This window comes from Mirounga leonina, unplaced genomic scaffold (assembly GCF_011800145.1).
Source record: "Mirounga leonina isolate KUSES-001 unplaced genomic scaffold, KU_Mleo_1.0 Mir_91, whole genome shotgun sequence".
NCBI classification, from domain to species: domain Eukaryota; kingdom Metazoa; phylum Chordata; class Mammalia; order Carnivora; family Phocidae; genus Mirounga; species Mirounga leonina.
The window spans coordinates 4817216-4843806 of record NW_023270839.1 but is presented as its reverse complement, the minus strand read 5'-3'; the positions used below and the strand labels follow the sequence as shown (position 1 = coordinate 4843806).

The following is a 26591-nucleotide window of genomic DNA, read 5'->3' as shown; positions in this document are numbered from 1 at the left end:
TATTCAACCTTAAAAACTCACACTTTTATCAAGTAAAATTTTTGTTACAGAAAAATCTCACACATTAAAAATGAACATTGGCCCTTCATGACATATATATAAATACTACATGTTATACAGAACATAAGAGCTGTTTTGTAACAAAGGACTATTTGCTAGGTACAAAAATCTACTTATACATATTTGTTTATAAAAAAATGTTGAGTATAACAGATTAACAAAACAGGAATTTATATGCATAATAACTATACTAAAGACTACAAATATCATTAAAATATGGTATTTGAAATTTTGAGGATATAGTTTCATTTCAGTTTGTATACTTTATTTAAAAATTGAATGTAATTTTAAATAGATTAAATTCCTATAAATCAATCATATTTGTGCCTATACATTTTTTAAAAGGCAATCACAAAAGAAATGAGCCACATAATTGCTCCTCAGTGTAACATGTTTTAGTGTTAATCATTTTTTAATGAGATATTCAATTAATCAATAAATCAACTGATCAATCTAAGGAAGAGACTCTGATAGTCTTTAAGTAAATAAAATGACAACTTTGTTATGTATTAAGCATGCTTAGGAAAAGAAAAACTTTATATGCTAAGATGTTAAAGCTTCTTTTATAAGGAATTCATACTATGCTGTGGATATTTCTCTTTGATTTCCCAACTAAACACTCACTTGTTTGATGCGATCTGGATTAACGGTGGTCTGGGGTTGTAGAATGCTGACTGGTTCTGTCTTGGCCACATTTTGGGGCATTTCTCGAATTTTTTCTGCAATGAATCCATGAACTGCATTCAGTGCTTCAACTGTTCCCTGGATCAAGCATACTCGTTCAGTAGTACCTGTGGATAAAAGATTAATTTTCAGAAAACTTTCCTTCTTATTTTATTATTTTTTTCAAAAAAGCTATGAAATAGGATGATACAGTAAGGCCAATAAAATAATGTAAGATGTAGAACTCTTAATTAATTAGAAATGTTCATTTGAACCAAACAGAGTGAATGCATACATAAATGTTCCTTTCTACCATTTTTTAACCCATTCTTTTCTAATTGTCTCAAAAAGGGCCTTGGGTTTTCCAGTAGAGCCAGAGATCTTAAGAAGTTCTGAGCATATCATTCATTCATTTGACATAAAAAATACTTGCTGAGCACTTATAAAAGGGCTTAGGGTTAAAAACGGGTAATACATAGATGAAGATCGATGGATCCAGCTTTTGGAGAGGATATCTTATGGGTGAAAAACTAAACTAACATCAGGCCAGACAATTATACAATTGTATGAAATGAAAAATAATGGACGTACCTATATGGATGGCACAAATGGATGATCTAGAGTGAAGAGAGCATTTAAATTGGTGGGTAGAGGAGGTCTTGGAAAGTTTACATAGTAGGTAAATTTCTTCATTTCTACCACCCTCTATTCACTTTCCCAGTTCTTCTTTTAATCATAGCAACAACACTACCCGATATTTTATATTCGTTAATTTTTAACTTTGTCACTAGAATGCAAGCTCTCAAAGGATAGTAAATTAGCTTGTTTTGTTTTGTGCTGTAGTTTCCCCAAAGGCTTTAACAGTCCCTGGTACATAACAGGTGCACAATAAATATTTATTAGATAAATGAGTCAACACTGTCTTTATTATGTAATTTTAATAATAAGACAGAATATCAGAGTTAAGAACAAAATTTTAAAAAGCTTATGAGGTGCCTGGGTAATTCAGTTAAGCATCTGACTCAATTTTGGCTCAGGTCATGACCTCAGAGTCGTTAAATCAAGTCCCGTGTCAGGCTCCATGCTCAGCGTGGAGTCTGCGTGTCCCTCTCCCTCTCTCTCTCAAATAAATAAATAAATAAATAAATAAATAAAATCTTAAAAAATAGTTTATGAAATTTGAAATTTATGGATAATTGATAAAGATTAATTAATAGTGTTCATTTCACATCTAGTAAATAAAATGTAGATATATGTGAGACATGACTAAAATGAAATTGGTTGGGTCTAATACACAGGTCCTATAACTCATTTTATACACTCTAGATAAACTTTAAGGCAAAAAAAAAAAAAAGATTAGTTTTCAGACTATTCTGAGCCTCATTACAGCAGCTTGATATTAAATTCAACATCCCAACATAACACATAATCTTACTTCTCAGAAGTATTTCTTTACTAAACAGTTATCAAAAAAACCCAAAATGATTATTTTTAAATTTATAAAATATTTGTTTTTTAATTAATATGAAAACTCCCAAATATTTAACAGATTTCTTTTTGGTATTACAGTTTAAAAATTCTAAGCTACTCTATAAAACATTTTTAAAGTACATTTGGAAGGAAAAATTTGCGAAGCTACAAACATTAAAAAGATCATAAGGAGTTTATATTGCTTTAAGGATTAATTGCCTCAATAAACTATTTTTCTAGTAGTTTAGAATTTTTAAAAGAACAGTAAAAGATTATCATTCTTACTTCTACAAAAAAGACTTAGATCACAAGAATTTAAAGAGTAATATTATATGGATACACCTAAATTCAATCTTCATATTTTAAACAATGAAGATTCAAGTCAATGAAAAACTAAGTTTCTTAAGTTGTACAAAATATTTCAGTAGAGAGCAAGTATGTCTTTCATCTGTAAAGATGAAGAGAATCTGAAAAATATAATGTGAGTTTGAAGGTTTAATATTTCCTGTTTCTCCTAATCAGCTTTTCTTCATCCTTGTCTACCTTGATGTATCTCTGTGGTTCTTGGGTAAAACGATCTAGTTTATAGGGATATTCTGGGGAAGTCTTTACAAGGTTGTATTAATTATCCAATAAATGACAAGAAAGTATAATAATAATTGATCAATGTAGCTCATGCAATATGTTCTCATCTAAGTCAGGAAACAAAATAAAACAGATCAGATTACATTCCTGCTTTTGGAGACAAACACAGAGTGCTCTTTTGGGGATGCCAAAACAGGAAATCAGCTCAACCTCAATAGGGATTGTGAAACAACAACAACAACATGGCACTAAGTAACTGAAGAGATTATATAATCCATGTTGCTTTTAAAATTCTAATTTAATTCAGTACATATCATGTCAGACAAAGTAACCCCAACAGAGTGACAACACTCTTTAGAGTATATAGACCAACAGGTAGTAAATGGAAATCACTGAGCCATAAAGAAATACAATTGTCTAAAACTGAATTTCATAGAGCATATAGGAGATAATTTGGAGATAGTTTATAGGTTCAAGCTTGCAGTATGTATTCTTTGAGAATTAAATTATATCACTATCATTAGAACTACTCCCACAAAAAAAAAAAGGGAAAAAAGGAGATTGTACATCCACCAATGGGAATTGCTGCAATCCTCAGAAGAGATGCTGTCAAATTCTTCTACTGAACTCTAATGGCCTTTTTCCTCAGATAACACAAAACTATAATTTTTAGGAGAAAGTCACAAAGAGAGAAAACTGTCAGGTATATGACCAAACTGTGTAACAAAAATGCACCTATAAATCATAAAAGTTGCTGTTTTTGTCATTTTAAAGCCTTTTAGTCTCCATTAGTGTCTAAACTAAACTGCCAGTTATTTATCATTTTATTTGTTTAGCAGTAGCATTTACTTCTCTTTTTTTTTTTTTTTAAAGATTTTATTTATTTATTTGAGACAGAGAGAATGAGAGAGAGAGAGAGAGAGAGCACATGAGAGGGGGGAGGGTCAGAGGGAGAAGCAGGCTCCCTGCCGAGCAGGGAGCCCGATGCGGGACTCGATCCAGGGACTCCAGGATCATGACCTGAGCCGAAGGCAGTCGCTTAACCAACTGAGCCACCCAGGCGCCCGCATTTACTTCTCTTTGAAACAGACTAGCAACAGAAGCTGAAAAACAATTACATAAAAGTATATGCCCACATTTTTTATAATGTAAAGATACAGATGTATAAGACACATTAATTTAAAAATGCACTTTTGAGGAAGAAATTAGAAAAACTCTAACAAGTAGGGTCAATGTCAAATATAGAAAGTGAAACTTAAAATGGCTTCAGTTTTGATTTCACATACAATATCAAATATTGAAAATGCATGCTTCTAAAATTAGGTACAATTATCAAACAGATTCTATAGCAAAATTCTGATAGAAATTTAATAAAATATATTCACTCTGTGCTACTCTAACCTTGAATAAGTAAGTCACTTAGACTGTTCCTGCTCCTACCTGAGGTATTCTAATCACTTATGCAGTGGACTCTATTCCTTCTTATCTACCAAGTTTGCCATTTCTCCATGTATTGGAGTTCTTTCTTACATCATAATTTTTCCTTTTCTATTAGATCATCTCCATCAGCAGAAATATGTTATAATTTATTCAATTTTTAAAGACCCCCCCTTTATGGCAGAACTAAAAACTTACCCTTTGGCAAAGTAAATGAAATAACTGATTTAGGCAAAGATCATCAAATCATAAGATGAAAAGTTAATGAATAATTTTCAATGGAAACATGAGGCAGTCACCAATTGACTTCCCTGATCACCATTAGCATAAGTAAGAATATGAAAGTGAACCATGTGCCTCTTGATGTGATGAAATATGACACACAGGGCACTGATTATGAAGTATGTTTCCCAAAGTAGATGAAGCTAAATCTAATCAAACATTTACACTACATTATAGTTTGAAATAATATTGAAAACAGAAAAATAAATGAAATGACACCATGAGGAAGCCAAGATACAAATCAAGAATGTAAGACAGTCTACAGGTCAATTGATCTAGCTTCATCAATAAAAGAAGGACCATTCTCTATCAAATGTAAATTAGAATCTGACTGGATCTAGAATCAAAAAACTTTTACTTTAAATAATTATAGCAGTATGATAAGAACTAGGTATTAGTATCAAGGAATTACTGTTAATTTTAACAGGCTCGTGATTATGGCATCAGGTTGCATAAAAAACTATTTTTTCCTTTTTTTTAGCTGCATACTGAAATATATACAGCTAAAATGACTGCAATTCACTTCAAAATATTTCTGCAGCAACAACAAAAATGAGTAAATAAAATAAGTCAACAAAAATCTTGATATTGCTGATATATGTGAAGGGCATAAGGGGGTTCACTGTACTATTCTTTTATTGTATGTTTGGAATTTTTAAAATATAAGAAAAACATCTCAAAAGCTTCCTTGGCCTCATACCCCTCTCTCCAGTTACTGCTCAATTTCCTTATCCCTCAAAATTCCTTGAATGAGTTTTATGTATCTATCTATAGATATATTCTCTTTCTACTTCTTCACCACTTCCTTTTTTCTTGAATCTACTCTAATATGGCTTTCATTCCTCACCCCATGCAAACCATTCATAACAGCTGTACCTGGGTAAATCCAATCTTCATGTCTTTATGTTGTTTGACCCATCAGCAGCATTTGACACAGTTGACCATTTGGTTCTAAAAACATTTCACTTAGCTTTCAGGATATCACACACTCCTGGTCCTCATTTCATTCAATTCATTCATTCATTTGACAAAAACCTATTAAGTCCCTACTTAAGGTTAGGTACTGTACTAGAAGCTGAGTGACCACACAAATCTTCCTTTTTTCATGGGAGTTCATATTCTAGTTCATGTAGATACTATACATAAAACAAAATATATAGAGAGAATACAAAATGAATTCATGCTATGGAGAAAATTTGAGAACAATAATAGCATGAGCAAAGATAAAAATTGAAGTAAAATACGAAAGGGACCTTGTGTGTATGTTCACTACTGTATCCTCAAGTATCTAGAATAGTGCCCGGTATACTGCAGATGTTTAAGAAGTATTTTTTGAATAAATGAAAAAGTGACTCTAAATGTTATCTGTAGATTGATTTTAAGAACTATTTATTCATAAAATGTCTATCAAGCCAGTTACCTTCTTTGGGTTTATAAGATCAGTCAATGTGTATAAAACAGATATATCTGGGGAAATAATTTCAAAAAATATAGTAAGTTATAAATTATCATATCCATTAGAATGAATCTAGTCTAGAATAATGGGCATATACTAGTGATTTGATCCACATATTTCCAATTGTCAACTATAATGAAAATTAGTGAACATTTTGTTTGGGTGTAAGAAAATCTATTAGTTTATAGTCTTATGGAGAATATAACCTAGTATCTTTAGATAAGAATGCAAATATATAATTCTTTAGGAAATAACAGTATCAATCTAAAGTAAGGGATCTGGTTGGATGAATGACAGTGAAACATCTCAAAATGAAAAATCAATATAAAATAAAGTAGAATATTAGTAATTCTAGGATAGCCTATTGACAATGATTTTGGCCTTGAAAAGGACTGAGAAAGTGGAAGTGCCAGTTAACTTTGCAATAGGCAAAAACTGAGATTTAGAACAAAACATGACATATTTTGATAATTTTTACAGTAAGATAACAGCTTCTTATTAGCACTGAGAAATTACTTATTCTGGGCAGCATATATTCTAAATAAAGATTCATTTTTTTCAATATAACATTAGTTTCTACCATTTTAAGAAGTATCTCCCAATTTATTATATATTTTCAAATATATTTAACATTTCCATAATAACTTGGACTCAACTATATAGTTCTGGGCAGTAATAAAGTGGTAATCCCAAGATTTATGTAAGTCAATTTATCTTAAATGAACAACAAAAAATATTTTAAAAAGGCAAAAATAGACTCATAAATATAGAAAACAAACTGATGGTTGCCAGAGGGGTATGGGGTGGTGAATGGGTGAAATAGGTGAAGGGGCTTAAAAGTTACAAACTTCCAGTTATAAAATAAATAAATCATAGAGATGAAATGTATAACATAGGGAACATGGTCAATACTATTATAATAACACTGTATATGACAGAGGGTGTCTACACTTATTGGAATGAGCACTGGGTATTGAACAGAATTGTTGAATCACTATGTTGTACACCTGAAACTAATATAACATATTATGTCATCTATACTTCAATAATGAAACTGAAACAGAGAGTATCATTTTTTTAAATGAATAAAGCCATGAGAGACTATGGACTCTGAGAAACAAACTGAGGGTTCTAGAGGGGAGGTGTGTGGGGGGATGGGTTAGCCTGGTGATGGGTATTAAAGAGGGCATGTACTGCGTGGAGGACTGGGTGTTATACACAAACAATGAATCATGGAACACTACATCAAAAACTAATGATGTAATGTATGGTGATTAATATAACATAATAAAAAAAACCTAATGATGTAATGTATGGTGATTAGCATAATAATAAAAAAGAAAAAATAAATGAATAAAGCCATTTTCAAGGAGTATTTCACTATTCTCAATCTATAATCATGGTAATTTAATTACTCGCATGTTTTTGTGGTTTAAAAAAAGCAGAAGCATTAGCTCGTTAGCTTTCCTTCAGTTTAACTATTAAAAATATACTACAGATTACCCATCATTTGTAATAACATGCTATACAAATTTCAGGTTAGACAGAACAAAATGTAAATTATTTTAAAAGATGAAAATAACAGTAATAGTAATGATAAATTTAACAGATTAAAACTGTTGAAAGATTTTAATACTTGAAAATACATGCTTTTAATATGCTACCTTTCAACAGATAATGTTACCATGTCTTTAATATGTATCCTCTACAATGATCCATTTATAAGAAACATCTATTCCTATTAATGCCTTTATAAATAGTTGATTTACACACATTCCATATTTATTGCTGTAATTATATCAGGAAAAGTCCCATTTAAGGGTATTTAAGGTAATTACACCAGCAAAAGCCCCATTTAAGGATATTTAAGGCCTGGTAGGTGTAGAAATATGGTATTACATTCTTTCAGGGGAAAATATATACTTTAGTCATATCAAGAAATGAAGCCATTCAAAGGTCTCCTCTGAAGTTCACAACCATACATCTTTTCCTTTGGCTTGCTTTCTTTTCCATGTCCCTATACTCATTGGGAAGAGCTAACTTAAAATTTTAAGCAATTTTACAATACGTATCTCAGAATATCATTGTAAGCTGAGTGCTTTAAATGTTGATTATACTTAGTTAAATTAACAAATCATCTTATGATTTATATAAAATATGTATGTCATAATACATGCATTTAATATATTATTAATATAATTGTACATTATGTGTTATATACTATCTCATTTAATACTCACAATAACCAAGGTAAATATTATCTTAAAGCAGTTGGGCCAAGGACACATAACTAACAAATGCAGAGAGACGCAGGTTTTGTCAAATACTATATTCTTTCCATTACAACATATACCTTCTGAAAATGTAATGTTAGCCAGCTACCAAATTACACCCGTTTAAGAAAGTCACATGTTTCAGCTTGATGATGGAAAAATAATTTTCACCCAAGTCTGATAATTTTTTATATACACTGAGTTAGTATCACTTCACAGATTTATTCCAAATCTGGCATAAAATGAAATAAAGGATTGACCTTTCTTACAGAGAACAGACAACCACAGGAGATGGGTTAACAATTGTGTGGACTGTTAGCAAATTTTTTAAAACAAGTTTTCAAATCAACAAAAGCACTTAGGGAAATTTCTATTAAAAGTAAGTTCAATTTGTAATTGCAGCTTTTATTACCACTGTACAGTTATGCACATTTGATAATACTTCCTCCTACCTTACAATTTCTAAGGAAAAAATATACCATTTCAAGAAGAGGCTTTTTTTAAAAAGGAAATCATAGGAGTTGATATCTTATGCTACAAAGTAATAATTGCTTTTCTTCTCCAGGTAATTAACTCTCCACACAATCATGTCTCTACTTCTAAGCTGTAAAAATTTGAAAAGGGCCATTATAACAAGCTTTAGTCACAAGGTAGCAAAGCTTTGATTCTGTTTGCAGAGCACGCTTTAACACTGATATATACTCAGTCAAGCCAAATAATGAAAGTATACTTTTAAGAAAAATCTGAAAATACTCATTCTTCAAAGAACTTAAGATGAGAGAATGAATGGGAATTAGAGTACATGTCCAGCTTCTTATTTACTCATTCTCTGTCCCATCCAGGCAAATGGCATGGTCATTTACTTTTAAATAGCCATTCCCATAAAGTAGCATCAGGAGCATAGGAGATACTAACTTTTGAAGAACCCCAAGGTTTGAAAGCAGACATCTGAAAATTCTAAGTAACAATTGCAATTGTTCTCATATATATTGTAATTCATTTGCAGTTTTTAAATTCTGAGGCCATGCAAAAGGTCCTACCAACAGTTTATAATGACGACTAGTTGTTCATTCATCCCACAATCCTAGTTTGGTCAGTATTATTACCTTTTAACTTCCATCACAGATTATAGGAATATAAAACTGCCATGACTAAGTTTTATTAAAAGTTTAATTATGTTTTTATATGTATATGTAAAATAGACTTCCTGACTTTCCTTCCAATACCAATTACTGTTACCATTTTTGACATTGATTTTGTATTCTTAAATTTTTGCTGTCAGACAAATTGCACTTAGAATTTTTCTAGTTATTCCTTATGTACTAACAGGAATTCACTTGCAGAAGTCTGCAGACCATATTTGGAAGCTGGAAAAACAGCTTGCAACAAACATGTGATATCAAACTAAGCGTAGAAACTTAGAAGTGTAACCAGTGGGAGCATGCATAGCTAATCAAAGTCATCTGAAGGTAAGGGAAGAAACATACCACTGGATATGCAGCATCCTAAAAAATCTGAGAAGTGCTGCTGACGTAAGCTGAGAGCAACAAGATGAACATCTCTCTCTGTTGACAGTCCTGTTCCTAACATATAAATTATCACTTTGAGGTCCAATATAGATTAACGCATTACCAAAGTATAAGCAGAGACTTTATTCCATATTTTCTTTAAAAATAGAGTTATTTTGAAAAAGACTCCCATCTTTATCAGGAGCTTAAAAATCAAATACAAAGACAAGGCCCACATTTGCATAGGTTTTAAGAGGTAGCAAATTATTCAAGTTAGTGAAAGATAACAAATGTCACACTGTTGCTCACATGCACTATATCAAATGATTGTAGAGGAAGGAGAAAGAATTGTGACCCATTAACTTGCTGGGGGGAGGAATATGGGAAGGTAAATTTGTAAAGTTTGGGAAAATGATAAAAATTTCAGGAGTATATGGAATCTTCATTAAAGAGGATTATTTTCTTAAAAAGGTATTAATTTTGAGCACAGTTTTAACTTGTGTTGAGATGATACAAAACAGCAAAATATTTTACAATTGTGGTAAATTACATATAACATAAAATTTGCCATTGAAACCACTTTTAATTATGCAATTCAGTGGCATTAATTATATTCACAAGGTTGTACAAATATCTCCATGTATTTCCAAATTTTTTTATCATTTCAAACAGAAAGTGTGTAACCATTAAGAAATAAATCCCCATCTCTTCCTCCCGACATTCCTTAGTAACCTCTAATCTACTTTGTTTTTATGAACTTATATTTCATATAAGTAGAATCATACAGTATTTGCCCTTTCCTATTTTCCTTTTTTCACTTCACATATTTTTTTTTTCAGTTATGTTGTAGCATATATCAAAACTTCATTCCTTTCTAGGGCTAAATAATTTTCCCATGTGTCTATATATCACATTGTTCATCCGTTCATCTGTTGATGGACACTTGGGCTGTTTCCATCTTTTGACCACTGTGAATAATGCTGCAATTAACATTAAAGTACAGGTATCTGCTTGGGTCTATGTCTTCAGTTCTTCCGGGTATATATCTAGGAGTGGAATTGCTGGGCAATATGGTAATTCTATATGTAGATTTTTGAGAAAGAGCTTAACTATCCACAAGTGCTGCACCATTTTACATTCCCACCATCAATGTATAAGGACTCTGATTTCCCCATCTCCTCACTAACACCTATTCTTCCTTTATTTTTAGTAACTAGCCATCACTTGTATAATTGATTTGCATTCCCCTAATGATTAATAATGTTGAGTATGTTTTCATTGTTTATTGACAATTCGTATATTCTCTGTGGAGATATGTCTATTCATCCCCTCTTCCCATAATTTGGTTTTTGTCTTTTTGTTGTAGAGTTTTAGTTCTTTATATATCCTAGAAACCTTTATATTTGATTTACAAATACCTTCATGTATATAGGTTTATTTCTGGACTGTCAATTACATTCCATTGGTCTTTATGTCTATCCCTATGTAAGCATCACAATGCTCTGATTACTGTAGCTTTGTAGTAATGTTTGAAATTGGGAAAAGTGAATCCCCAACTTCGTACTTTTTCAAGATTGTTTTAGATATTCAAGGCCCCTTGAAATTCCACATGAATTTGAAGACTGTGTTTTCCATTTGTGTAAAAAAAGGCTGTTGGAATTTTAATAGAGAGTTAATTGAATTTGTAGATTGCTTTGGGTAGTATTGGCATCTTAATATTAAGTTTTTGTACCAATGAACACTGGATGATTTTCCACTTATTTAGGTCTTTGGTCTTTCATCTCCTTGGTTAAACTTATTCCTAGGTATTTTATTCTTTTAGATGCTGTTGCACATGAAATTGCTTTTTTAATTTCCTTTTGGGATTACTCATTGCTGGTGTACACAAATACATTGATTTTTGTGTGCTGATCTTTACACCCTATAAATCTGCTGTATTTGTTTATTAGTTCTGGTAGTTTTTTATAGATTCTTTGGAGTTCCTATATATATAATATATATGCATATATATTATATACATAGGATCATGTCATCTGTGAAAGAGATAGTTTTACTTCCTCCTTTCCAATCTGGATGCCTTTTAAAATCTTTCCCTGTTCAATCACTCTGGCTAGAACTACCAGTACAGTGTTGAATAACAGTGCTGAAAGCAGGTATCCTTGTCTTGTTCTTGATCTTAGGATTAAAGGTTTCAGAATTTCACTATTAGATGTAATGTTAGCTGTGGATTCCACAAATGCCTTTTATCATGTTGAAAAAAATGGCCATATTTTATTAAGAAAGAAAATACAAACTTACCAGTAAGACATCCTGCCAATCTATACTCTCTCACCGTGCATGATAGTTTTGCTATGACCATAATTTTGAGAATAAGTAGAAAAATCTCTTATTTAAATAAATGATGCAGCATGCCGCAGCCTCCACATATTTGGAGGCTGAAGGTGAGGCTCAGAAGTTTTTCAAAGCTTTTCACTCAATTGCTAAAAATTACTTTTGTATTCTCTGTTGTGAAAAGACAATGGAGTATGTTGTCAATTCATTTTTTCAGCAGAGTATTAAAGAATTATAAACTAAAGAATATCAGAATTTATTAGAGTTACAAGGACTAAAGGTGAGATATGCAAATAGATAATACATCTAACACCAGTTTGACTAGCTCAAAACAGGTAGCTACTGTTCTGATGAGTTTCTGTGATATCATGAAATAAAATTAATTGACTTACCTATTATATTCTTAGTTTCAAAAATATGTCCTAGAAAATGGCAAAACTGTTTTTCTATAAGAATAATTTTCTGTAATTCCAATTCCTGTTTCATATAAGCCTGTCTCGTACCTTTGTCTCTGTTACTCTGAACTACTAAAAGGTTACGAATAAGGTCTGTCAACTGGAGAAATCTCAGGCTAGATATTACCTGCATGTAACAGAGTGATTCCTTGTCAAGATATATTCATGCACTATCATAGGAATACACAAGTCTCCATAGACTTAAACCTCCTGACCCTTTGGATAGTCCTCTTGACTTCTAATCCACTTGAAGACAGATCCTTGGACTCCCAGTCACCCACTGGCTTCTGATCCATGTGAGGACAGATGACTGGCTTTCTTTCCTCTGGCCTCCTTTCTTTTAGAAGGGGTTCAGGTCTTTGGTTTCCTGTTCACTTTCTATGTAGTTTCTGGCCTCCTGCCTTTACTCATTAACCTGCCCCTGTAAATAAGTCCTGGAGTTTCCTTCAGTTAGTTCATTTGAGTCAACTGTTCCCCTGTCCAGTGGTTACCACACCTCAGTATCTCACTACCCCTGCTCCTCTCCCATTAAAGAACACTACATCATTTAAGGAGCAGAAAAGAATGATCAGTGGTATCAGACCTTTAAAATAATAAACAGGACTAAACTTTAACTGTTCGTCTTCCTATAAGAGATTTCCATTCCTCATATTCCTATATATCCACATTACCAGCAGAAGTCTCTCTAGTCATCACATCAGATTTTTATGTTAATAGTCTTCTCTATGTCTCTAAATTTGACCCAATTCCCTACCTTTCTCTGTCCCCTAAACCTCTTTATTGTGCCCTCTGTTACTTCAGTTTCAACACATGCTCCATATCCAAAACCCCTTTTATGAATGTTCCTTTTAGTTTCACCCCTTCATTATATTTGTCTGTTCCTTTAGTTCTTTATGTACCACGGAACACTCTCAACTGGGGCAGTTTTCATTCTGTCATAACCCAGGTTACTCGGGGTCACAAACTATTTAGGTATTTTCCTTGCTTCACTTGGCCACTCCCTCGCCGTCTTTGCCATTATATCTTCTCTCAAAGTTTTTGGAAACAAAGGCTGAACAGGAGTACAGGTATAGAGGTAGATAGTAAATCAGATGCTAAAGTTTTCAGTCAATAAGGCAGAATGATAGGGATGTTGGTAAATTACAGCAATGAAGACAAATAATAAATGGTATAGTATTATGGTATTTTATCTTTCCTCTCCATACCATAGCCTCAATTAACCATTTCTGCCTTATGCAAACACTTTCTTCCTTTGGCTTTCTGGCTGCTATACTCTTGCTACATTAACTACTTAGTTCCATGGTTGTAAATATCATAAAAATATATTTTGAATTTACTCTCTACTGACACCTCCCTAGTCTAAGCCATCATTGTCTCTAAACAGGACAGGCTGCTTCACTTCTTGCATCTCTATAAATCCACTCCTTGTTCAAAATAATTTCTTGAATATGCCAATTATATGTAATTTACCAGTTTAAAATCAGTGTATTCTCATCTTAGAGTTAAATCCAAATTTTACTCTGGCTTTCAAAACCCATCATGATTTGGCCTCCGCTTAGTTCTCACTCCTCATCTCATATTACTCTCCCTCTCTTTTTCTTCACTCCAGGGAGTTGAGTCTTTTTTAGTCACTGGAACATGCCAAGGCTTGTTCTCACTTAGGCCTTTTTTTCCTACTGACTTCTACCTTAGGAGCATAATTCTCTGTCTTTTCTTACATTGGCCCCTTTCTCACAGTAAGACTATGGTTCAGTGACACCTCATCAGAGAGGTCTCACTTAACAACCACACAATAGCTCACTCTCATTCACTTTAAGTTCTTTACTTTCTCCATGATTCTTACCGCTTTCTGAAATTCTTGTTTGTTGTAATTTGTTTACTTCATTGTTGCCTCTCTCAATTAGAACAAAAGGTCAAAGAGAACAGAAACCCTGACTGTTTTGTTCTCAGATATATCCCCAGCTCAAAACTTAGCAGACTGTTAATAAAGAATTATTCATTTAATGAGTTAAAGTTATGGCCTTGGATAAACCACATTACAGTAAGATTTTATTGATCCATATTGATTACATTAAACTCTATTATAAATACCAAAAGAAGAGGGAAAATGTATATAGAGAGAAGTATTAAACAAATGAACTACCAACAGAACCATGTACAACAAAGGACCATTATTAGACGATTTTCTATTTACTAAGGGTCATTATCATACATGATATCCTACTAAAATCTACAAATGAATATATCCACCATACATTTCTATTTCAAAAGATATGTTCTTTCTAACCATTCTTTTAGAAACATCAGTGGATCAATGGATAGGAACTCAGCTCAATGTCTTATGATTATTCCTTCTAAGGTACACCCATTTCCACAGAATAATTTTATAAAGGGTTTTCCCAAGGAAAAAAATCCAAGTAAACCAATTCTCAGTGAACCAATTAAACCTAATAATTGTAATGATAAAATATCAAATCCTGACCACAAATTAAGGCTTATAATACTGCTACATATCAAAGTGTGACATTTTTAAGTTTGGCACCTACTAGAATACCAAAACTACCCACTGCTAGGAAAAAAAAAATAAATGTCTTTTTCAATTAAATTATCTGACCAAAGTCTGCTAGTTTATATTAGAGCTAAATCAAAGTTTTAATGTATTGATCATGACCACTTCTATGTAAAAATTTGAGAACATCTGACTTTAAATAAGAGTTCATTTCTATTTAATAAATGAAAAAGAAAGTGGTATTATGGGATATTTCTAAAGGGCATAAAAACATTATTTATTTATTCAATGAGTCTCTAACAGACCCAATGGAACCATTATTTTATAGGCATCTATAATCAACTCAAATATTCTGAAAATAAAATAAATGCCCACTTATTAACCTTAATAGTAAAATAATTTTATTAGAGTAGAACTATCTTTAGTCTTTTTCTTTTGTTGAATCAAAATTATAGGCATCTGCATATGTTATAAGCAAATACAGTGTATTACATCAAGGTGAAATATCACAGAAACACAAATGAACACAACACAAGCTTGACATTAGGAGTAAATTTGTCTGAATACTTTATAAAGAGCCTTATTTCTGAATAAGACCTATAAAAGAACCCTGACGGGTTAAACCTGGGAATATTGTTAAATTTTCTGTGAACTGATTTAAAGGAATAAACATTTTGGAAATTTACCCACAGTCTTCTTATAAATTGTTCTGGCATATTTAAAATTAGAGACCAACAACCTAGAACTATACATAAAACAATGTGAATGTGCTAGACATAACAGACTGGTTTTTCTTCTGTGTCCAATTTCTAATAACATAGGGGACAAAGTCCCTACTGATAGGAAACTTTGAAGCTATAGGCTACTATTCTTTTTTTTTTTTTAAAGATTTATTTATTTGACAGAGAGAGACACAGCGAGAGAGGGAACACAAGCAGGGGGGTAGGAGAGGGAGAAGCAGGCTCCCCACTGAGCAGGGAGCCCGACGCGGGGCTCAATCCCAGGACCCTGAGATCATGACCTGAGCCGAAGGCAGATGCTTAACGACTGAGCCACCCAGGCGCCCCTATAGGCTACTATTCTTTACCTGTAATTCAAAAAAAGGAAAATAACAAAGTGATATAGAAAATTCATGGGTACAATAGTATGTAGCTGCAAAAAAATTTACAAAGACTTTGAGTACACTTAGTCTGGAGAAAAATATACATGACTTTATGCACTCCTTTGTTCCTCAGATACCATTTTAGCATAAAAGGTGTACACAACTAATCTATTCCAAGCTTGTTGAAAATTTGCTCTTTTATGAAAATCCAGTTAGGGCTTCCTTTCTATTATACAGTTGTATGGCTATGGTATAGAGAAACAAATTCAATATGTGTGACTTATAAAATGTTACAAACATAGTAGAATACTACCTTATTAGTCACAGTCAATTCCAACATGGTCTCAAAGTTCAGACCTAGAGTTTTCAAAGCCACGGTATTTGGTAATATTATAGTACTATGGTTAATACTATGTAACAACTACACCACATAATTATCAATGTCTGCTTGACTATTTCCCTAGTAATTTCATGTATTTTCAAGTAAGTACGTCTCTGTTTTTAACTTTTTTCTTAGATGTTCTGCTTCAGTCATCCTTTTACCTCAGTAAGCCCTATTTCTCTCTTAAATCTCTGACCAGTTATCAGTTTCCCAAAGTGTTACTGCGTTTCCATAGTCTAGGTTAAGTGCTCTCCTTATGTGTATCCACAGGACTCTGTACTTGCCCAAAATAGCAATTATCATGGATTATTATAGTTGCCTATTCACTTGTCTGTCCAGCCCATGAGAATGTGAGCTCTTTGTTGATACGTTTATATTGTTCACCCTTACGCCCAAAGCATCCAGGCATACATGTATGTGTGTCAAATACTTAATAAATATTCATGATCTAATGAGTGACTAAATGGGGGTATAAATAGATGGCAGGTATTAGCTCAGTAAAGCTTTACTGAGTGGGTCTCAATCTGAGTTCTAAGTGATATGAAGGAAGAGTTCGCCAGCAGATATGAAATAAGAAAGGCCCATTCTAGGAAGAGAGAACTACATGTGTTAAGGTAAGGAAGTTTGAGAACAAAAGGTTTGTCAGAACCATGATGTCCCATGTAAGTATCTCCACAGAGTTGGGAAAAACGTCCAAGTGAAATATGAAAAGAGATGAAGACGGAAAGAAAGGAAGAACCCAGATCATACAAAGTATTTGTAAGAAAAACAGATATTATTATGAGTTGAGTAATATGACTGCATTGGTAAAAGTTTTGAAGTTGCCACCTCAAGAAAATTCAGGAATTGTGAGAAGTAGTTCTTAAAAGAAAAAAAACATAATTGTGTTATACAATCACCTTTTTAAAAGATAAGTTGAAGAAGAAGATCAAGATTTTTTAAAGCATTAAAACCCCCAAATGCTAGTCTAGCACTTCTCTAAGTAAATTTTATATAACACTTATGCTCCATGAAAAAAAGGAATTTCTGGTCCAATACTTTTGAAGGGAAAAACTGAATATAATAACCTCCTCTCTGAATGATTCATAATACATATTAGCATATTAAAAAATATGAAGTCCTACAATAAGGAAACCCATTTAACTTTTTATAAATAAATTTATTTATCCATGACAGCTTTTTGCATGTAACACCTGTTAACATCCTCCCCAAGTAAGCAATATTTTGCAGATGTTATAAATCAAATTCATATTTGAAGGGCTCACCTTATAATTTTAAAAGTAGCCATCCACTATTATTTGTAAAACATAAAGCCAAGATGTTAAAAAAGGAAGGTATAATATCATCTTAAGATTGGAAATAATTTCCATTACCACTGTCCAGATATTGCTAAGATAGTATTATTTTGCTAGTCATATCTAGGGCCAGAGAAAATAAAGAGGCTGCATAATGACATCTAGCTGTACAAGTGCTAGGAAAGAGGGGCTACATGTTGGTTTAATTGCATATGAACAGGTATACAAATCCCATATGCAAATACATGTATGTGTACAACACAATGTTAAGGGCTGATGAATGCCAACTGTTAAGATTATTTTAATGAAAAACTTATTGGAAGTATGTCTAACTGAAGTGATCAAAAGATTTGTTTTGAATTTTGACATAATTTTTAAATATAGGGAAAGAATGGTCAGATTAGTGTAGCTTCTTGTTAATACAGCTAGGAAATTCATTTTTAATTATTATCTTACTAAGAAAAAGACACAGGTATTGGTAAACAATCAGGTACTATCTTTTTTTGTATTGAGAGTTCTTCATTCTCATTTTCAGTAAACTTCAAGCAAAACTGATACTATATTTGATACAACAGATTTTAAAGTTTAGTAATTATTTGAGCAGAACAAAATATTCACTATGCTGTTATAAAAATTTCGTCTATTAAAATAACCAAATCTTAACTTGAACTGTTTATTTATTATGAATTCAAAGTTTTCAGTCATTCTTTTCTCATTTATAAAAATGAAAATAAGGGAAAAACTCACATGGCCTAGAAGTTTATATCATTAAGTTTTACAAGAGCTATGTGAAAATATTTCAGATTACAACAAAATGAGAAATTTCAAATATTTGTATTAGTTGCTCAGAGTAATAGTATCAACTAAATCAACTTCATCAATACTGCTAATATGATGAAAATGGTTTGTTTTTACTGTTATTCAACTTTAACAGAAACCAACTAGTTTCTTCTTTCTTTTTTTCTCTTTCATCATTTCCTATTTCTCTTATACAGCCTGCTGTTCATCTGAATTTTATTTGCTTTGCTAATCATGGATATTATATGAATTGTGTTCCATCTTAGAACATGAGCCTTTCTATATTTGTAAATTTCTTGCTAACCTGTCATGGAATGTAAAACCTATGGGACTTTGGGACCCTAATTGAAGCCTGTGGTGCTAAAGATGCAGCTGTTCATTTGTAAGTAATCATCCCTGCTATTAAAGCCATAGTAGAGCAAAAAAAAATTAATTCATTCTATACCACTTTTCATTGTATTTACAAGTACACAACAATCAGCACTACATAGTATTAGATTTTTTTTAACTTGCTAAGACCATATTTTCAAAAGAAGACAGTAATTTAAAATATCATTTACCCAAGTATAAATTTTATTACAAGCTATGCATATAATTGATTTTGAAAGTAATATGTTTCTAGAAATTAAAAAAAATGACAATGTACAGTTAACTATATTGCAGAAACTGGAGAGTTAAAAATTTAAAAATTTACTGTGCAGCAAAGTTCAAATATAAGCAATTATATTTTGTTAATTAAATGGCTCTGACAACTATACTTTCCTAGTAAATTCTAAAAAATCTCATCATTTCACCTTACTTGAAATATGATATATACAATGATAATACTGTCTTCAAGTTTTGTGTTACTGTTCTTACAATGACATTTTAGAATCAGAGATACATCATTTAGTTCATGTTCTTCCTAGCAGTTATTCCCCTTAACTGAACATCAATCAAGGATTATAAATCATATTTCTTGCTATGTCTGCTTAGCTCCCTTAGTGTCTCATCAACAATGTATAAAAGTCCCAGTTTCCATACATTCTCTCCAAAACAGTTTAACATATAATTTATTACTTCTGTAGATATGAAACAAAATTAGAAGTCTAAGATCAAACTGGGGGAATCTGCAACATATGTGATAAATATTGGATTGATATCTGGTACTAATTCCTTAATATATGAAGTATTTTGAAAATCCTTAGGAAAAGATAAATATCAACCAGAAAAAAATGAACAAAGTACACAAATGGCCGTTTCATTTACTCTCTTGTAACACACACACATACATATGCACGCACACTCAGACATACGCAAATATATCCTCCTATCGTGATCATGCCACAGAAAGGGAAGCCACAGGAAGGAGTGAGGAAAGTCTGATTTGCTAATCAAATGAAAAAATATTCAATTCACTGTATTCAAAAAAGCAAATCAATCACATCCTACTATATAGCTCTAATTGGCAAATAATTATAAAGGTTTGGTATGGATATGTAGAAATGGGTACTCTAGCATAAATAATACTGCTGGAATTAGAGGCTGATACACTCTTTCTGGAAGGCAGTTTAGCAACATGAATCAAGAGTATTAAAAGCTAGTAATCTCATTTACAAATTTTTAAATCTACATGTAACAACTGGAAAACCACACAGATACAAATACAAAGTTGTTCATGACAACATTTTTCCAATGGCAAGAAAATTAAAGTTCAACAACAGAAATTTGGTTAAATAAATTGTGATTAATCATGATAAACCATAATTAAATTTATAATGAAGATATTTATTTACTGGTATGGAAAGAGGTTCAAGATGAATTAAATGAGAAAAAATAAATCAGACAACATAATAGCAGGGGCAAACCAAAACATGGAGTGCCCTGGGCATGTTTGGTACCTCTTTAATAACATGTTTTAATAAGTTGTTCAACATTTAGTGAGAGTAATCTTTATAGTGGAATTAAGGGATTGTATAACATGAAATTTTCTATACCAGAACTTTCTGGAAGGCATACTAGCCATTTAATACCTAGATAAAAGTGTAAGTTAATCATTACTATAAACAACTCATTACTCACATACTAGGCATAACTCACTTGTAGAATGTCAGCTGGCTTTTCTAATGTCAGGTCAATGTCAACTAACTCCCTCATGGTCCATAACACAGCCTATAACTGTACCATGCAGCTTACATGTGGACATTACAAAAATATTCAAAAGATTTTATTTCCATTAAATAGGTATTTATTTTAGTGGTAGTGTACTGCTTACAGTTTTTATACACATTATTTATATACACATATGGAAACCCAAGTTAACAAAAAACTTATTTCTAATTTTTTTCAGTGATGTTTGCCTATTAAACAAAGGTAGATGTAGCTTAAGGAGAAACACTTCAGCATCCTGTTCTTCCTAGTCTCAAAATCATAGAAAGTTATCTTATTGGACCAGAGTTTATGAAAAATTCCTAAGTAAGGAAGATGGCCATTCTTACTAAAGCAGGTCCTCTTCATCATATGTACATACACCTTTTCACTCTAGTACTACATTGTTTTTGTAAAATACTTATGCTATTCATTATTTGTTCAATTCTTTCTTTTCCCTTAAGGACAATGGTCTTGTGTGACTTTTTACTGCTGTATCTCCAGTGCTTTGAAGTGTGCCCTATACACACAGTCAGTATCCAACAAATAACTGCCCAATGAGCAAATGACAATGAATGGAGTAGAAAAAGTAAAACACATTCCCAAACTCACAGAAAACAGAAGCTATTCAAACTCTTAGGCAGCAAAGAGAAGGGAGGGTTAGTAGAGCAAGAGCTAGCATAGTTCTTTGAAATATGTGTAGGAGGGAATTAATCCCTTGCATTCTCTCTTCCTCTCCTTGTCCCAAGTAGTAGAAAAATGGGCTTCTGATCCTAGGTGGTAACAGTGACTACAGAAACTGTGGATGGAGAGGCAGGGAGTGCTTGACTAGACATGCTCAAGTAAAACAGATGACATACTGAAAGAAGGTCTGCAGTAAGTCCTATTCAGAGAGGCTAACACGCAAGCTCATATGTGAAGTATAGAACCCAGGCATCACTACATATTTGAGAAAAATAACAGCTGAACAGTGTTTATACAAAATTTATGAATGAGCTGAACAGTAAACTGAACATAGCTTTAATTCACTTCTACCAAGCACAATCTCATTTTATTAAAAAAATATATAAAATACACATATATATGCATGAGAAAAAGTATGAAATAATATACTGGATACCAAATTTAAAAGTAATTATCTCTGAACAGTATGATTTGGTTTAATTTTTTCTTATTTTACTCAACTGCATTTTAAAAATTTCCTATAATATTCATGTCTTTTTGAGATTCATAATACATATTAATAAAATGACACAATTGTAAATAATTAAAACATACTGTTAGAAATATTTTATTCAATTTTATAGTTAATAATTCATTTAGAAAAATAATCAAGTTTAAACAACCTTTTAAAAATCTTTTTCCTTGTTTCATTTGTATTAAAATATTTTTTAAAATCTTAAAAATTGTAGACATCTGGTGAAATTCAAAAAAAAAATTTAAATCAGTTGTACATAAAAATAGATGCCCATCTAAAACATACTAGCCCGGGTAATCAAATAATATTAATAAATATTAATAAAAACCAACAACACTATCAGAATAAAATACGTTAGAGAGAAAATAATGTTTACATTACAGTAATTACAGCCTTCTAAAAAATGCCAAGTTACTTATCATTTCTCAGAAAACAAATTATCATTCTTAGAAATCTCATTCTCGGGCTAATGCTGTGTTACTAATACCTGAATAAACTCTACTCTTTCATTAGCTACACATTTTTCCAGGTCAGGAATTTATGGTATTTTTGAATTAGTCTAGGTAATCTTTGAGAGCTTAAAACGACTTCAGTATGCCTTAGAAGAATAATTTGGATCTGGAGTTCATAAAGGGAAGTAAATTCAACATCAGTAAGATAGACTTGGGGAAGAAATTTCCTTTAAGAAATCCAAGAACTTTTCATGTTAGCCTAAGAAAGGTCGCTATATTGCTGAATTATTTTTATTTTTATTTTTTTAAAGATTTTATTTGACAGAGACACAGCGAGAGAGAGAACACAAGCAGGGGGAGTGGGAGAGGGAGAAGCAGGCAGGGGGCCCGATGCGGGGCTTCATTGCTGAATTTAAATCATAGTCCCCTTTCATCTCTCATGAGTCCTCTAGTCGTCACTGATAAAAAAAAAAAAAAAAATCTTGACCCGTTGCTGACCTTGAACCTGAATGGTCTCTGCAGATAGATAAGCAACTGTCCTTTAAGGACTGTCAACATATCATATTTGGTATTAGACAGATATTAGATATCAAATAAAATAAAAATCTGGTATATGTTAATCAGTCAATAGTTACCTGAAATTTCCTGAATTTCATTTTTTCCTAATCCAAAGATTGTTCATATAAAAAGATTACTTTTAGATTAGATTTACATCACCCATCATCAGGGAAATACAAATCAAAACCATGATGAGATATCACCTCACACCTGTCAGAATGGCTAAAATAACAACACAAGAGGGGCACCTGGGTGGCTCAGTTGGTTAAGCATCTGACTCCTGATTTCCGCTCAGGTCATGATCCCAGGGTTCTGAGATGGAGCCCCATGTTGGACTCAGCACTAGGCTTGGAGCCTGCTTGGGATTCTCTCACTCCTTCTCCCTCTGCCCCATCCCAACCCTTCTCCCTCTCTTAAAAAAAAAAAAAAATTAACAACACAAGAAACAACAGGTCTTGGCAAGGACATGGAGAAAGGGGAACCCTCTTACATTGTTGGTGGGAATGCAAACCTGTGCAGCCACTCTGGAGAACAGTTTGGAGGTTCCTCAAGGTTAAAAGTAGAACTACTCTACAATCCAGCAATTGCGCTACTAGGTATTTACCCAAGGATACAAAAATACAGAAGGGGTATATGCACTCCAATGTTTATAGCAGCATTATCAACAATAGCCAAGCTATGGAGAGACAACAACAGAGACAACAAACATGTCCATCGACTGATGAATAAAGATGTGATATATATACACGATGGAATATTATTCAGCCGTCAAAAAGAATGAAATCTTGCTATTTGTAAGAACATGGATGGAGCTGGACTGTATTTTGCTAAGTGAAATAAGTCAGTCAGAGAAAGAAAAATACCATATGATCTCACTCATATGTGGAATTTGAGAAAGAAAACAGATGAACATATCGTAAGAGGGAAAGAAAAAAAGGAGAGAGGGAAACAAACGATGAGACAAACTGAGGATTGATGGAGGAAGGTGGGTGGGGGATAGATTAGATGGGTGATGGGCATTAAGGAGGACATTTATTGTGATGAGCACTGGGTGTTGTAAGTGATGAATCACTGAATTCTACTACAGAAACCAATATTGCACTGTATGTTAACAAAATTTAAATAAAAAAACCCCGAAAACCAAAATTCTACATGCAAAAAAAAAAAAAAAAGATTACTTGACATGTTGCAAGAGATTATCTGTATATATCAGTGATATGTGAGGCCTTAGAGTTCCAAGTTAGTGTTGTGACGAATGTCTGAACTAGCAGTTCCCAATGTCTTAACTGAAGGACATCCTGATTGCTATGTGATAAAATGAATACCATTAGACATATGAAATCCCTTAAATATTGATTTATCATAAGTTATATCTGTTTTAATGTTATAATAAACAAGAGCTTAGCACAATTTCCAAACTTTAAGAAACCTATTTAACACTCAAATAAGGGGCACACCTACTTAACTGGAATGACTGCAAAAGAATACCTCAGTGGAATATACATATTTTATCAACTTGAAAAAATAGATTAATGGCAAAACTAAGCTCTAAAAGGCATGTCTGATGATTTCTGAAAATCTTGTCAGAGTGGTTAACAGATCTGAATTGCTAACTGAAGCGTTTCCTGCTATGCAGTCTTTCGTTCACATTAGGCTGCTACTTTTTATAGTATTGTGGGTAAAGAGAGCCATCCCAGCTTGATTCAAATTTTTAAAGAGCGTTTTTTATGAAGTTGTCCAAAATAAATTTTGAAAGTAATAGTAAAATAACAGATGCTATAAAAATCTTTGATTAACCATCATATTTCATTATTTTTATTGAATTTCATGAATTCTATCCTTTGGAAACATACATTTTTAAGCAGCTTTGATTCACCTCATAGTAAAATCACACTATATTCTTTGCTTTGTCAGGTCAAACTAATATTCTAAATAATCATGCAACATATTCAACAAGAATATGTTTTCTGCTGTTTTCCATTACACTACAGCCACATGAGCATCATGCTAATCTCTACAGAAGACCTAGAAATAAAACCAACACATAAATGTGTACTACCATAAATGTACTACCTTAACAATACCACACAAAACATCTGTGATGAAAATCCATTCCTTTGATGAAGGAATTCCTAGTGAAAGGAATAAAATTCTATGCAAAACAAGACCTAATAGTTATGTGTTCATATTTAATAATACGTTAATTAATAACTAATAGGGTACTCACTGGCAAGAAATAAGGTTACTGTTTGGTTTCTCTTACAAAGATGAATACAGCATTCTTACCTTCTTTCTAAAAATAATATTTTACTTTTCTTAATTGAACATAAAGTGAAATATTCTTAAGGACTTAGTATATAATTGTCCTAAGTATTTGCAAATTGTATGTTACAAAAATTTCTGTTGAATCTTGGTGCTCATCAAACACAAGTAGGATATAGGATTATTATAGTCTTAGATCAAACCAGCAATTAGAGCCTTTCTAACCACAAATCTTTTCACATCATTGTGAATATTTATTCCCCAGATACAAGGAAACTTCTGAAAGATCTCAGTTAATAATATAAAATTATCTATGCATGCAAATAAAAAATGAAGAGTAAAGTGAACTAATAATAAAAGGAAAGTTAAAAATTATAGAGGCCAAAGACACATATTTTCTTTTAAAAAGCTCCCACATACTTGGCAGAAAGAAATAAAAAATATTGGAAGAGAGGATGAGTAGTATTTAAAAGAAAAAATGAATTAAGGATAAAGTGAAAACATCTAAATCAAGAGTCAGCATGAAGAAAGTCTTCCACTGCTTTATCTGAACATGAACAATCTAATGGCAAAATGGTGGACATAAAGGTTTCAAACACATTTCACTAAAAGTCTTTCTTGCTGCTCAATTAAACATAAAATATAAGACTAGATGTCAGTTACAGATTTATTTCACATTTTCATTAATAAGATTGTAAATCATTTTGACAAAATTACAGTTTAATTTTTTTACTACTTATAATATATGAAGTATAGTTGACATACAATATTATATTAATTTCAGGCACACAACATAATGATTGAACAATTCATACATTACTCAATGCTCACCATGATAAGTGTATTTTTTAAATAAATGTAATTTTCAAACAGCATTTCACATTGATATATAATTATAAATAGGACAAACCACATTATCATTGGTTCAGTGATTAAACAGATTATATAAGGAAATAATATTTTCAGAATAGAAAGTCTATAAGAAAACATCATACTATGTTGTACATGTACTTTTAATTAAGTTGATAATGTCCTCTTTAAGAAAAAAGTCTCAAGAAACTAGCATCCAGCATGGTATCTGGCACATTTAAAATGTTCAACCAGTACTGTTAAATAAATCAAGAAGTAAAGAAAATTTCTCACTAGGATTTTTTATCTAACAGAAATTTTTTTTAAAGATTTTATTTATTTATTTGACAGAGAGAGAGAGCACAAGCAGGGGCAGTGGCAGGCAGAGGGAGAGGGAGAAGCAGACTCCTCGAGGAGCAGGACCCTGGGATCACGACCTGAGCCAGAGGCAGACGCTTGCTTAACTGACTGAGCCACCTCCTAGGTGCCCTACCAGAATGTTTTCTAATACCAAAAATTCTGAGCAACATGCATAGCTA

At 32.2% G+C, this 26591-nt stretch overlaps 1 protein-coding gene across 5 annotated transcripts in view; it reads right to left on the bottom strand.

The window, feature by feature from the left end:
• Positions 1 to 26591, bottom strand: part of NOVA1 (NOVA alternative splicing regulator 1) — a 150298-nt gene that overhangs the window by 39385 nt on the left and 84322 nt on the right. For all 5 annotated transcript variants that reach the window (XM_034994498.1, XM_034994501.1, XM_034994499.1 and 2 more), the window contains one exon: positions 685 to 851. In XM_034994498.1, the coding sequence (XP_034850389.1) occupies positions 685 to 851 (167 nt within the window). The remainder of the gene's footprint in view (positions 1 to 684; positions 852 to 26591) is intronic.